Source organism: Orycteropus afer, unplaced genomic scaffold, assembly GCF_000298275.1.
Source record: "Orycteropus afer afer isolate SDZICR_OR568_19922 unplaced genomic scaffold, OryAfe1.0 scaffold00276, whole genome shotgun sequence".
In the NCBI taxonomy this organism is placed as follows: Eukaryota; Metazoa; Chordata; class Mammalia; order Tubulidentata; family Orycteropodidae; genus Orycteropus; species Orycteropus afer.
Genome location: NW_006921863.1, coordinates 824721 through 837205, shown reverse-complemented (window position 1 = coordinate 837205; position 12485 = coordinate 824721). Strand labels below are relative to the sequence as shown.

Sequence of the window (12485 nt, the reverse complement as noted above, 5' to 3'; positions counted from 1 at the left end):
TTCAAACCCACCAGCCACTCCTCGGAAGGAAGGTTGGGCAATCCTACTTCCATAGTGATACTGCCTTGGAAACCCAAGGAGGGGTCACTATGAGTTGGGGCCGACTTGACGGCAAACAACAACAACAAAACCCCATTTAGAGACTATATTCAAATTACACACATTATCATTTAACAAGAGATCAAAACCTTGGGTTTTCCATTTATGGAACTGTCCACTCTTTTAAATTATCTTAAAAAGGGATCAGTCTGATACTGACCTATTTTAGAAAACAGAAAAAGTAAAGCTAAGACACAGTCAATCTTCTTTCTCCATAGTAACAGTCACATTCATAACTGCTTTAGTGCTTAAAAGCCTTCTCCTAATTCTTGTACTCAAATTCTCTGTTCTACTTCACGCACTATAAATCTTCTGTTGAACAAATCCTACACAGTTATCACTATAATAATGCATATTCTAAAACAAAATAGCAGTGCATTATTTCTTAAAATATAGTCAAATAATTTCAGGACATTTTATTTGCATTAGGATGTCTACTTCTTTTCTACAAAATAGAGTTCTATGTTTTGTGATACCCTCATTCATTACTTTAGGAAAAAGAATCAATAAAAAATATAATAATATCTTGTCTGGCATGATGAGGAAATAAAGTTTTTCAAATATGTAAATTCATCAGATATCTGAAAATTACACCATTAAGCATATGTTTAAAACTTGACACATTTTTAACAAAATCTTTTTAAATAATTTCACTGCTTTTGTAACCAGAAATTGTTGAATGCATTTAAGTGAACTTTTCTCTAGGATGCAAGATCATCACAGCAATCAGTATAATATTCATTCATACAATAATGCTTTCAGATCTATAAACTTCACTGCCTACTCCTCCATCTACACTAAATGTCTAAATGCCCCCCCTCCTTTTTTTTGCCCTGGAAGATATCACTATCTTTTGCAAATTTTTTTTTTCCATTTCCATTTTCTCTAAGAGCTGCCACATTTTATGGCTCTGATTAAGAGTTCTGGTAGCATAGTGCCTAAGGCACTTGACTGCTAACCAGAAGACTAGTGGTTCAAACCAACCAGCCATTCCTCAGAAGGAAGGTTGGGCAATCTTCTTCCATAGTAATACTGCCTCCTCGGAAACCAAAGGAGGGGTTGCCATGAGTCGGGGCCTACTTGACAGCACATAACAACAACACTACCTTATTTGTCTTTCATTTTCTGGATCCAGTTTATAAAGGGTCCAGAAACCTGAAAACCAAGAAAGATGTAATCTATGATCTAATGTTTAAACATGATATCTGTTTTGGGTGGCCAAGGGTTTTGATACTTACATCTAGGCACTCAGCTATATTTTACATAGATGAAGCAGCAAGGAAGTGACTTCTCTGCCACTGGGGTGGATATTTCACAATGTTTACACCTTTTTAGTAATGACGACAGAATGACATATCAGTTTCATAGTGGATACTATGCCCTAGTTGTTATCCAACAAGAAAATGAAAGGGAGAGCAATTGAGTACTTTTATTTTAGGAGGACTCTGACATCGAAGGGATGTCACTGAAGGAAGACTGGCTGGCATGATGCCAGTGGCTGTATAAAAAGCTGACAGAACTTGCAGAAAGAATGCAATGGCAAATCTGTAACGTGGCTTTAAGGGCTACATCAGCAGATGCTAAAACTAATTTGAGAGGAAAGGTTATCTGTTAAAGGACAGTTAAAAACAGTGAAATGATATCAAATCTCTGACAGTTATTGATACACAATAGACATGGAATATCTAAGAATGAATAACTGGTCAAAATGGTAATGACAGAGCTTTATTTATCATGTCCTTTAGTCTCTCTTGGCCATAGGATTTATTTCAGCATGTTTTTTTAAAAAAACTCCAAGCTCCAGGAAATGTATATTTTATTAAATGGATGGAAAAATATATGCATATATACATTTTTCAAGTGTAAAAGATGTATACAGTATATAGCTGCATGTATGTCTCCATGTAAATAAGTATATCAGGACTTAAATTTATAAAATCTGTAGTTGGTATGAACAGTACACATAAAAAGTGTGCTAAAAATTTCAATAATAATTGTTTTACTATTATTAATTATTGCATAGCTCTATGTGTATTTCCATTGGAAGATACTCAGGAGACTCCTAAAAAAATAAAGATTCTACATAGTTGTGCTCCTGTTTGTCTAAACAGAGCAACTCTGTTTCCAAATTAACCTTTTTTGTGATCCATGGGACTGATCACATCTATATTTTCCACCTTTATGGTTAACTGGGAAGTTGTTATCTCACATTTGGGAGCTCTGGCAGCGTAGTGCCTAAGGCATTTGACTGCTAATCAGAAGGCTGGAGGTTCAAACCCACCAGCCACTCCTAGGAAGGAAGATGGGGCAATCTACTTCAGTTGTGATACTGCTTCGGAAACACAAGGAAGGGTTGCTATGAGTTGGGTCCGACTAGCCGGCACATAACAACAACAACAAGTGTGTGCTGCCATCTGGTGGGGGCCTGTATAACTGCATTAATCTGAAAGGGCCTCATCCCACCTACCCAAGCACCAGAGAACCCTTGGGACATATATGTCCCACTAATTGTATTAAAATCCATATTACCTCAATTTTTTTTTTCATTTCATTCTAATCATTTTCCAGTATTGAAAACACCTAGATAGTTTCAACATGAAATTCAAAGCAGAAAATAATTCAGTCATGAAAGTGTTATTAAAAGTCTTTTGTACAATGACGAGATCCTTACAATTAATGCTTCATTTCTTTCTCAGGAAAGCACTGAAAACTGAAATCTAACATAAATTTCATATAGATTATAAAGTTACTTTGCTTGAAGATTTGTATTTCCTAGTTCACTTCTTGTATTTCTCCATCTTTCCTTTAAGTGAGCTCTGTTGATTATCCGGACACCTATTGGTGAGGGCAGAGTTAATTCCTGCCTGCTTTCTTCCACAATTCTCTGAAATCAAAGACCTTTCAAAGGTATATTCAGTGACAATTAAATGGTAAATCACTCAGTTTAAGTATTATAATGCTTATTGCCTGGCATATCACTTAGGAAACCACAGGAAAAATTAATAATTACTCCATTTCACATGACAGCCATTTGACTCTGCCTAAAAATTCATGTTTGCTTTGATTAACCAAAAGATGTTAAAATCATTATGTGGGCTATGGTGAAAAGCAAACAAACAAACGTACCAGATATCTTCATTAAAATGTTGCTGTTGTTGTTATGTGCCTTTGAGTTGGACCTGACTCATAGCAACCCCTCCTTGGGTTTCCAAGGCAGTATCACTACAGAAGTAGATTGCCCATCTTTCTTCTGAGGAGAAATTGAATATGAATGGTCTGGCTTTTATTTGGTTTTCCCCTATAATATCAATTTTCAGACTACTTAGGAAATAAACCTGAATCTAGTGGCACAGTGGTTATGGCATTTCACTGTTAACCAAAGGTCCACTAGCTGATCCGAGGGAGAAAATCTGCTTCTATAAAGATTTACAGTCTTGGAAATCCTATGAAGGCAGTTCTACTTTGTTGTATAGACTTGTTATAGGTCTGAATTGACTTGATGGCAGTGTGTTTACATACAAGTAAATTCATTAGCAATGATAGACATCATTGCACTAATTAAATATATGCAAAATCTACTATCTTTTTTTCTCAGCATCTACTATTTCTGATTTATCATTAGCTTGAACTGAGTTCTAAAGTGTGAACTTTATTGTTTTTTTCTAACAAAGACTAAATGGACTTTACCCATATCACCCATTGCCGTGAAATCGATTCCAATTCATATCGAACCTACAGAACAGAGTAGAGCTGCCTCTGGGTTTCCAAGGCTGTACATCTTTACAGAAGCAGACTGCCACATCTTTCTCCTGCAGAGCAACATCTTTCTCCTGAAGAGTGGCTGTTCGAACTGCAGACCCTTTGCGTTAGCAGCTGAGCACATTAACCACTGTGCCACCAGAGAGAGCCTTTCAATGAATCCACCTCATCATAAATCATAATCAAAGCTATTGTACCTTCAAGTGTGTTCAGTAAATAATGAATATCAGATTTATGCTCAGGAAACTCTCAGATGAGGAGGTTTGGAAAACTACACAGATGAAAACACATACCGTTCATATCATTACTCAAAAGCTTTTAGAAGATGGAAAGTTTTCAAAAAAAATTGTCACTAATAAAAACTTCCACTTAATTAGCATCAGTGAAATAGTTTAGAATACCTACAGATTTAGACTCTTGAAAAACTGAAGAACTTGAAAACCTCATATTTTGTAATGGCATTGAACCACAGGTAATTTTATTTTAGTTATGTATATTTTATTATTTTATGTTGATGCAATTTTATGATGAAAATATCTTTCTATCTAGCAAAAAACAAGCTTTAGTAAAATATTTATCAAAAAATCTAGATCTTGTTCATACATTTAATATCAACATTGGTATCAATATATTTGGAAAAAAAATACGAGTTTTAATTTAGGATTAGTTCAGAAATGCAATACATTTGCTTGGATATGGAAATCTTTGCAACTTCAATACCAAAGATATAAACATAGACCATTTGAATTTTTCACCAATAAAAATGTTTTTGAAAAACCATACATATTTAAAACAAATTTTATTTCAATGCTAAGGAAATATTTTAGGAATAATAACAGAACCTTTTTCAGGACTAGAGAAAAAAAGTCTGTTATATCATAGCAGTGGTATGACATAACCAAGCTTTTGCTTTAACATCAAAGTGTCACAGATGAATACCTTGTCTTCACTTAACTATTATTTTTAATTTGATATTTCAAAATTATTTTTACATGTTTCACCTGGACTCTGAATTTTTATATCTAAAATACAAAATTAATGGTCACGTAAATTAGGTAATGTAGACACTAATATTTAATTAAAAAAACATGGAAGGCTCTTTACTTGAACATAAATATTGCTATAGTAATCACAGAAGTATAGTGTTATCTGGAGTGAGATTGTTCAGGTACTAATTTGTTCTCATACAGAAGTGACTAAAAATCACCATTGATTGAAAAAAAGAAAATGCAAATGCCAATGATTCATAGTATTTAGGACTTGTCTAGACATTTTTAGACAGTGCCATTTGCCTAAAGACTTCAGGCACAAACTGCAGACACAGGAACAGATTGCATAAGATGTCATGTGCTTGCTGCAACTGTATGCATGTTATTGGATTTTAGAGCAACCCATAACAATGAATAATTTAAGAGTTAATAAAATATTCAATCTGACTGATCCATTGGTTTAATTTTAAAATCAAAGCGACCTATAAAAGGAGTTCTATATCCTGATCAAATTCCAGACGTTAATGCATGTAAATTGCAATCCACACATTGGGAAAATATCAACTTCTAAAAGGCTATATTAGATAGAGAATGTCTTGCGGGGGTGGGGGGGGGTTGCAAGGAAACTTTTCAGTGTTAACAGAGGCTTCAATAAGTTTGCTCAAAGTTTAATTGTGTGGAGCTATTATGGGAGATGCACTCTGCCTTCTGTAGGGCTGAAGGAGAATAAATTAGGCAAGTGTAAGTTTAACAACAAGAGTTAATGCAGAACAGTCCGTTTCTCTGCTAAAGCCCTCTTCTCTTTCCCACAGGCTGGCTGAAAAGGGAGAGATCTACTAGGGAATATGGAGTACACAGCTGCCGAGCATTGTCCAGGAGGACAGGAATGGAATAAGCAGTATCTCCATCCTTGAACTGTCAGGTCTACTAAGCAGTGTCCTCAGCGAGGCTATCTTTAAGAGGCTAAGTCCGGGACTGAGGAGAGCCAGCACTGGGGGCGCCCCTGGGTTCCTGAAACCAGACCCATCGAGGTAAGCGCGACCACAGATGCCAGACGCACTTTCTCTTCCTCCACCCGGCTGCCCTCCACCTTCGCGCAGGGACAGATGGTGGCGGCGGTGTCAAGGTGTAGGTGCGTGTGAGTGGGTGAGTGTTAGTGTTTTTGTGTTTGGAGTGGGAATGGAGGCGGGGAAGGGAGGAAGAGAGGGTAGTGCCTGCAGTTTTCCTCTTCTCTTTCAGCCAAAGGATCGAAGTGCAGAAGGAGTGCAGAAGGAAAATAAGAGCAAGGAAAAACACTGGGATGGGAGCACCGTCTTTTTCTGATCGCTGAGAATTCGGACAAGCAACTACAGAGCCATTACCATTCCTTAACCTTCAGTGGAGTGGCTGCCTCTGCCTGATAACTGAAAGGACACTTTGTAATCGCCGGCGAGACATACACCTACATACACGCCTACATACCGGGGAAAATAGGGAGGCTTAAAGAATGTGCCCCTACGGAGCTCTGTTGGGAGGGCTAGGGTATGTGCCCAAAGCATCCGATTTCTCAAAGCAAACAAGAGTGCACAATTTTCCTCCAAGACAAATAGATGAATAGGTGCATGGATGTATGGTGTAGAATATTTATACAATGTCTTATCTCAAGTGGATTGTAATCAACGCATTTTTTAGTCCAAGTACCCTTTTTAGAAGCATAGAATTTTAAACCTTGTAGTTCACTCAGCTCTCTACTTGAAATCAGCCTGAATAAGGTTTTATTAAGCGCAGAACCCTAAGAAGGATCCGCCCGTGCGCAGGAGGGGCGCAGGTCCCCCTGGCGCGGCCTCCTCAGAATCGCATGCCGCTTCCCTGCCCTTCCCCGACGCCACTTTAGCCCAGGCTTGCCCCAAGACCAGGGCCTGGACCAAGGCTTCTATTGACAAGTCAAATCTTGCAGAGAACCTGGAAGTCACTTATACAACTCACCAAAAGACGTGTTCAAGTATTTTTTTTTTTTTTTTTTAAGACTGGAATATATATTTCATGCAAGTCACGGAAAGCCGAATCAAACCAGCTCTTAACAACTTTTCTGCCTCTGGGTAGGAACGCTAGGGTTGTTATGTTTCACACTGTACCAAGAGTTGTGCTCAAAGAGGACAGGCAGAGAGAGAGAGAAAAAAGCACGAGGTCCCTGGGGATTTTGGGGGTTTTTGTGTGGTCGTTGATGAGAGCCCTGGAAGTGAAGGTGGAAGAACGGCGAACTGCTAGAGCCACTTTCACTTCACCCGGGGCCAAAACTCTCAGTATTAGTTCACTAAAACCCCAGCTCCAACCTCGCTCTATAAAAACGCGCCTGCAAGGCGGACAGCCCGGCTGCTCTACAGCCTCGGTCCGAAGCAACCGGATCACATCCCAGGCGCACTCGCTTTCCCGCTCGGTCCCCAACCAAACCCACGCCTGGCGCCAGCGGGGGGAATCGCCTGCAATGCTCAGGAAAGGTTCAAGCGGCGACCCGATGGCTGAGAGAGCCGCAGAATCACTGATTCCCTAGAGCGCCTTCCCCTCGCGCCTTCCTTCTGGCCCTCTTTTTTTCTCCATCTCGTCAGAGTACCTCTCACCCTCCTCCCCCCTCAGCTTCGCGCACTCTACTCTGACTTTGGGAGCACTTCCCGGGGTCCCCAGGGCGCGCCTCCTCCTCCGCGCCGCCCGCAGCACTCGCCACTCCCGGCGCGCCCCGGGGAGGGACGCCGGCCCCTACTCTGCGTTTCACAGGGGACCATTCACTCCCGATCCGTACCCAGCGGCCCTCGTCCCGACGTCTCACCTTTGCAGAATTGGGGGACACCGAGGCTGAGTCCGACCAAGAGCCAGACGGCCACGGAACGAGTCATGATCCGGTCTCCCAAACGTGACCCCAGCAGGGCAGGGGTAGGCACAGAGGGTAGTGTCACCGAAGTGGCAACGTGGGGCAGTGGCAGACCCCGCCCCTGCCAGAGAATTCAGGAAGATGTCTTCTTCCCGCAGCGCTTCCTTAAACAAATTCTTGGAGAGGGGTAGAAAGAGTGGTAGCTAATCTTTCCTCTCTTTTTGCCTGAGCTCCAGCGCAAGGAGAAGGGCGAGCACAGTGGAGCCACCGGCTGGTTCAGCCCTCTGCTGCGGGTGGGTCCGGCCGAGGCGCAGCGGGCGGGGCAGGGTGCGGGCTTCCGCCGCCGCTCTGGGTCACCCGCTCAGTCCGCAGGCGGACTGGCTCTGGCGCGCTCGGCTCGCGCTGCTCTCGCCACCGCGGCTGCGGGGCTTCTGACTTGGAGAACAATGAAGCGTGAGCAGGCAGGGAGCGAACGGGAGGCCGGGAGAACACTGTGTACAAACAGAGGCGGCGTGCGTGTGAGGCTGAGCTTCGCAAGCGCAATCCCCGATCCCCAGGTGCCGCCCGCCCCCGCCCTCCTTTTTTTCCCTCCTCCCTGCCTCCCCCTCGTTCTCCCTCTCTCCCTCTCTCTCTCTGTCTCTCTCTCACTCACTCAGAGGTGGCTCCTTCTGCTGGAGGAGAAAAGGGAGACAACCACAGCCACACCCTGGCACCTGCCAATGGTTCTGAAGTTCCTACATCGGCTGCACCTTCTGCACACACGCCGGCGACTCTGAGGTTAAGGGCGGGGGGTGGGGGGCACACTTGATGTCAGAGATGCTTTAGCTTTTCAGCACTGACTTGATAATTAACCATGTTAAAGATTCCCCTGAAGTTCCATCTTATCATAACCGGGAAAACAAGTTAAGAGATTTTGAAAAGTGACTCTAGGGGCACGAAGGATGTTGCGTGAGAGTCTGATCTCTGCAAAGTGAACTGTCCCGGATTTCTCAGAAAATGCAACCTCATCAGCAGCCAGATGCTAATCAGTAATGACAGAGCTCTGCGGTTCTGTCTGCATTTAGTTAGCTTTAGTGCTGGGAGGGCTCATTTATTCACTGGGGCGAAAGGGTGAATGAAGGCTTAGGGCAAGCCAGTAGAAGATGTATGGCGCTGAGCAGACAAGTGCTTCAATGAAAAATTGTGGGGCAAATTTGGGGATGGTGCAAGAAAGCAGAAGTCCAGGACATCTTCTTGAAGTTCATGAAAGTGGATCAAATTTCCTTGCTATCCGTCAGAAACAATAAACGAATTGGTATGACAGCTTTTTGCAGTGAAAATTTTTGGAACAAAAATATAGCCCATGGCTTACAATAACGCTTTCTCCTGTTTTTTTGGTTGGAATGATTGCTTACTGTACATGAATCCAATTCTATTTCAGCAGTTGCAGATACCAAAATGAAACAAGGCTCTACTCTTTCTTCTTCTTCTTCTTCTTCTTCTTTTCTTTTTAAAATCCTTCTAGGGAAAGAGTTGGGGAAAGGGACAGAAGGACAGAGAAACTGAGGAATCATCCTAGAAGGTAAACAGTTGAATGGAGAATTCACTAAGGAAAAGATAACAGTGATCAACGGGACATGCAGCATCACCTGTTTGCTGCCAGCAGCATCACCTGTTTGCTGCCGTGAGCCCTTTACTCTTGAATTTCTACCTTCCTTTTGGAATTCGATGTGAGATCAAGAATGCAATTGGGATGGGAAATACTAGTACATATTCTTAGCCAGAAGTTAAAGTATTGGACTAGTGGGGGGGCGCCCTTCAGAATTTGATTTGTTCAGATCTCCTGTTTGGTTCAGGAGGGAAAAAAAAAAAAAAAAATTCTTTGCAAAGGAAAGACAGGGAATCGTTTATTTACTGTCTATTTTTAGCCTGAAGTCATGGATGTTAGAGTAAGACAGCCTTGTCCAGAGCTGTAGCTGAGTAGCTTCAAACAACCAAATTTCCATTTTCTGGTGCATAATTATAACTTAATTTTGAAAGTATGCTTTCAATTATGTTGTGGCATGTTCATCATAAACTATCTTTTTAACAATTAGAAATGAAATGTCTAATATTAGTTATAAGGCATTATTTCTAAAGAATATGAATTAAAACCTGAAAATGTGCAATCAGAAACAAGTCTCTAATTAAGGAATTGAAGAACTGAAGAGTGAGTTCAGAGTTTTATTTCCTGTTTTCGTTTGTCTTGTGAGATGTGTTCTTGATAAGCACACATTTATTTATTTTTTTTGGCAGTAGTGTATTAACAATTCATCTTTATTTAATTTAAAGAATTTGTTTTTCACAACTCCAGAGGGCGTAATACTACATTAAAGTGAATATTCTATGGCCACATATCTGGAGAGATGTTAGTAATGCATTCTGCATTACCTGACAAATTTTGAAAGATGTTGCCAATTAACTTGCTCTACATAGGAGTTCTGGTAGCGTAGTGCTTAAGGCATTTGACTGCTAACCAGAAGGCTGGTGGTTCAAACCCACCACTCCTCCGAAGGAAGGTTGAATCTATTTCCGTCGTGATACTGCCTCGGAAACCCAAGGAGGGGTCCCTATGACAGGTCCGATTCAACAGCACATAGCAACAACAACAACACATTGAGCTCTGTTTTCCAATCTAAATTTGATAAATGATCTTGGACCCATAGCTTCTTGTGGCCATTTATACTTTTTTTTTAACCCCCTATTGATAATGATAATCTACAAATAAAACTTTCCTTCTAAAGATTCTAAATATTTCACTTAGTTTATAGTTAAATGACTTATTTCACTCTTACTAAACCTGTATATTGCACCTGCAAAAGTAGAACATAAAAAATGTTAAAAGAGCACAAGAAATAGATTTTAACAAAAAATTAAGAAGGACAACATTCTCTTAGGAATCTTCTACCTCATGTAAAGTCCTAAGGGGCCTTTACTAATCACATATGATTAAGCCTACAGTTTTCCAAATATGTGTCAAAATTGTCAAATATGAATCTATATGTTACTTATCTCAAATTGTTTCCCAAGATTTTTTTTTTTCTTCCCTAAAAAGAAAAAGGAAACAATGCCATGGTCAAATAATTTTGGGAGATACTTCATATTAGAACAGCTCTTTTGGGATTCATAGTGATTAATAAGAACTTTGAAGATATCATGGTTAGGAAACATTTCGTATACTTTTTAATCCATCATTTTGCAAACTTTAATTTTTTTTTTCACTCTGAAGTCTTTTTCTTCAAAATATCTGTTACCCTGTTGTAGATTTAGAGTACAAGGGGGAAAAAAAAATGTTACCTTATGGTAGAATGAAGTATCAACAAACCAAGCTAAAGTTGGCATTGTGGAAAGTTTTTCATTTTCAAGAATTGTTCTTATTAGCTATGATTTATATTCTGGGATAGGACATACCTGAATTGCAATTCTTTCTCTACTGATTTCAAGTAGCAAATAGACAAGTCAGTTAATTTTCAAGTGATTCAATTCATAAAATGGAGTTAGTCATAGTAGTGAACTTACAGTAGTATGTTGGAAAAGGAATTAGAACAGTACAAGACACCAAACCAAACACACTGCCATGAAGTTGGATCCAATTCATACCAACCACTCCTTGGGTTTCCGAGGTGGTATCACTGCAGAAATAGATGGCCCAACCTTTTTTCCAATGAGTGGTTGGTGGGTTTGAACCACCAGCCTTCTCATTAGCAGTCTAATGCCTTAGGCACTACACCACCAGAACTCCTAGTATAAGGCACACAGCAATGTTAGCAACCAAAAAAATGAAGACAAACTCACTGCCAGTGAGTTGATTTCGACTCACTGAGACCCCCTTTGGGTTTCCAAAGTGGTCAATTTTCACAGAAGTAGATTGTCCAACCTTCCTTCCAAAGAGTGGGTGGTAGGTTTGAACCATCAGCTTTCTGATTAGGAGTCAAATGCCTTAGGTGCTTACACCACCAGAGCTCCTTTTGAAAATATAGATTTATTTCTTGTCTTTGGATAAAAACCAAACCCACTGCCTTGGAGTTGATTCCGACTCAGCAACCCGCATTGAGTTTCTTTGGAGAAGTAGATTGCCTCATTTTCTACACATGGAGCAGCTGGTGGCTTTGAACTGCTGACCTTCAGTAGCAGCTAAATGCCTTATCATCTATGCCACCAGAACTCCTTTGGATTATAAACTTTAAATTGAAATTAAAACTTTGATTTCAGTCCTATCACACTCAAATTAGAGAACCCAGTCAAACCCACCAAGACTTTTGACCTACAGAATTTGTGAGCCGGTAAATGGGTATTGTTTTAAATAATAAGTTTGTGATAATTGGTTAGATAGCACTAGAGTAGGTTACAGTCATCAGCTCTTTTTTATAGAGAAGGAAGAAAGCATAGAGTGGTTAGGTAAATTGCCCAAACTTACAAAGTTAGTAAATGTTGGAGCTAGTAAGTGAACTTAAGTGTGATTCCAGAACCCTTTACACTCTGCTAGCAACAGTTATGGAGGATCAACTGTGTGCTAAACAGACTTTTACATGTATTTGTCTTAGTAATCATCCCAACAAATTTATGAGGTAAACATTACTTGCATTTTACAGTTGAGGAAACCAAAGTTCAAAATATTTGCAGTAAATTGTCCAAGATCAAAACGGCAGGAAGGGATAGAGTCAGGCTCTGAGCTCCGATCTGATTCCAGGAACGCTTTTTGTATCCATTATGTTACAACATGTTTTTAGACAGTGCTCAAACTTATTTTATTTATATATTTTCATTTTAAGTTG

At 40.3% G+C, this 12485-nt stretch overlaps 1 protein-coding gene across 1 annotated transcript in view; it reads right to left on the bottom strand.

Moving 5' to 3' along the window:
- The window catches only part of EDIL3 (EGF like repeats and discoidin domains 3), a 772555-nt gene extending 764838 nt beyond the window's left edge, over positions 1-7717 (bottom strand). The window contains exon 1 of the mRNA XM_007950540.2: positions 7651-7717. Within this exon, the coding sequence (XP_007948731.1) occupies positions 7651-7717 (67 nt within the window). The remainder of the gene's footprint in view (positions 1-7650) is intronic.
- Between the last annotated feature and the right edge of the window lie 4768 nt (positions 7718-12485).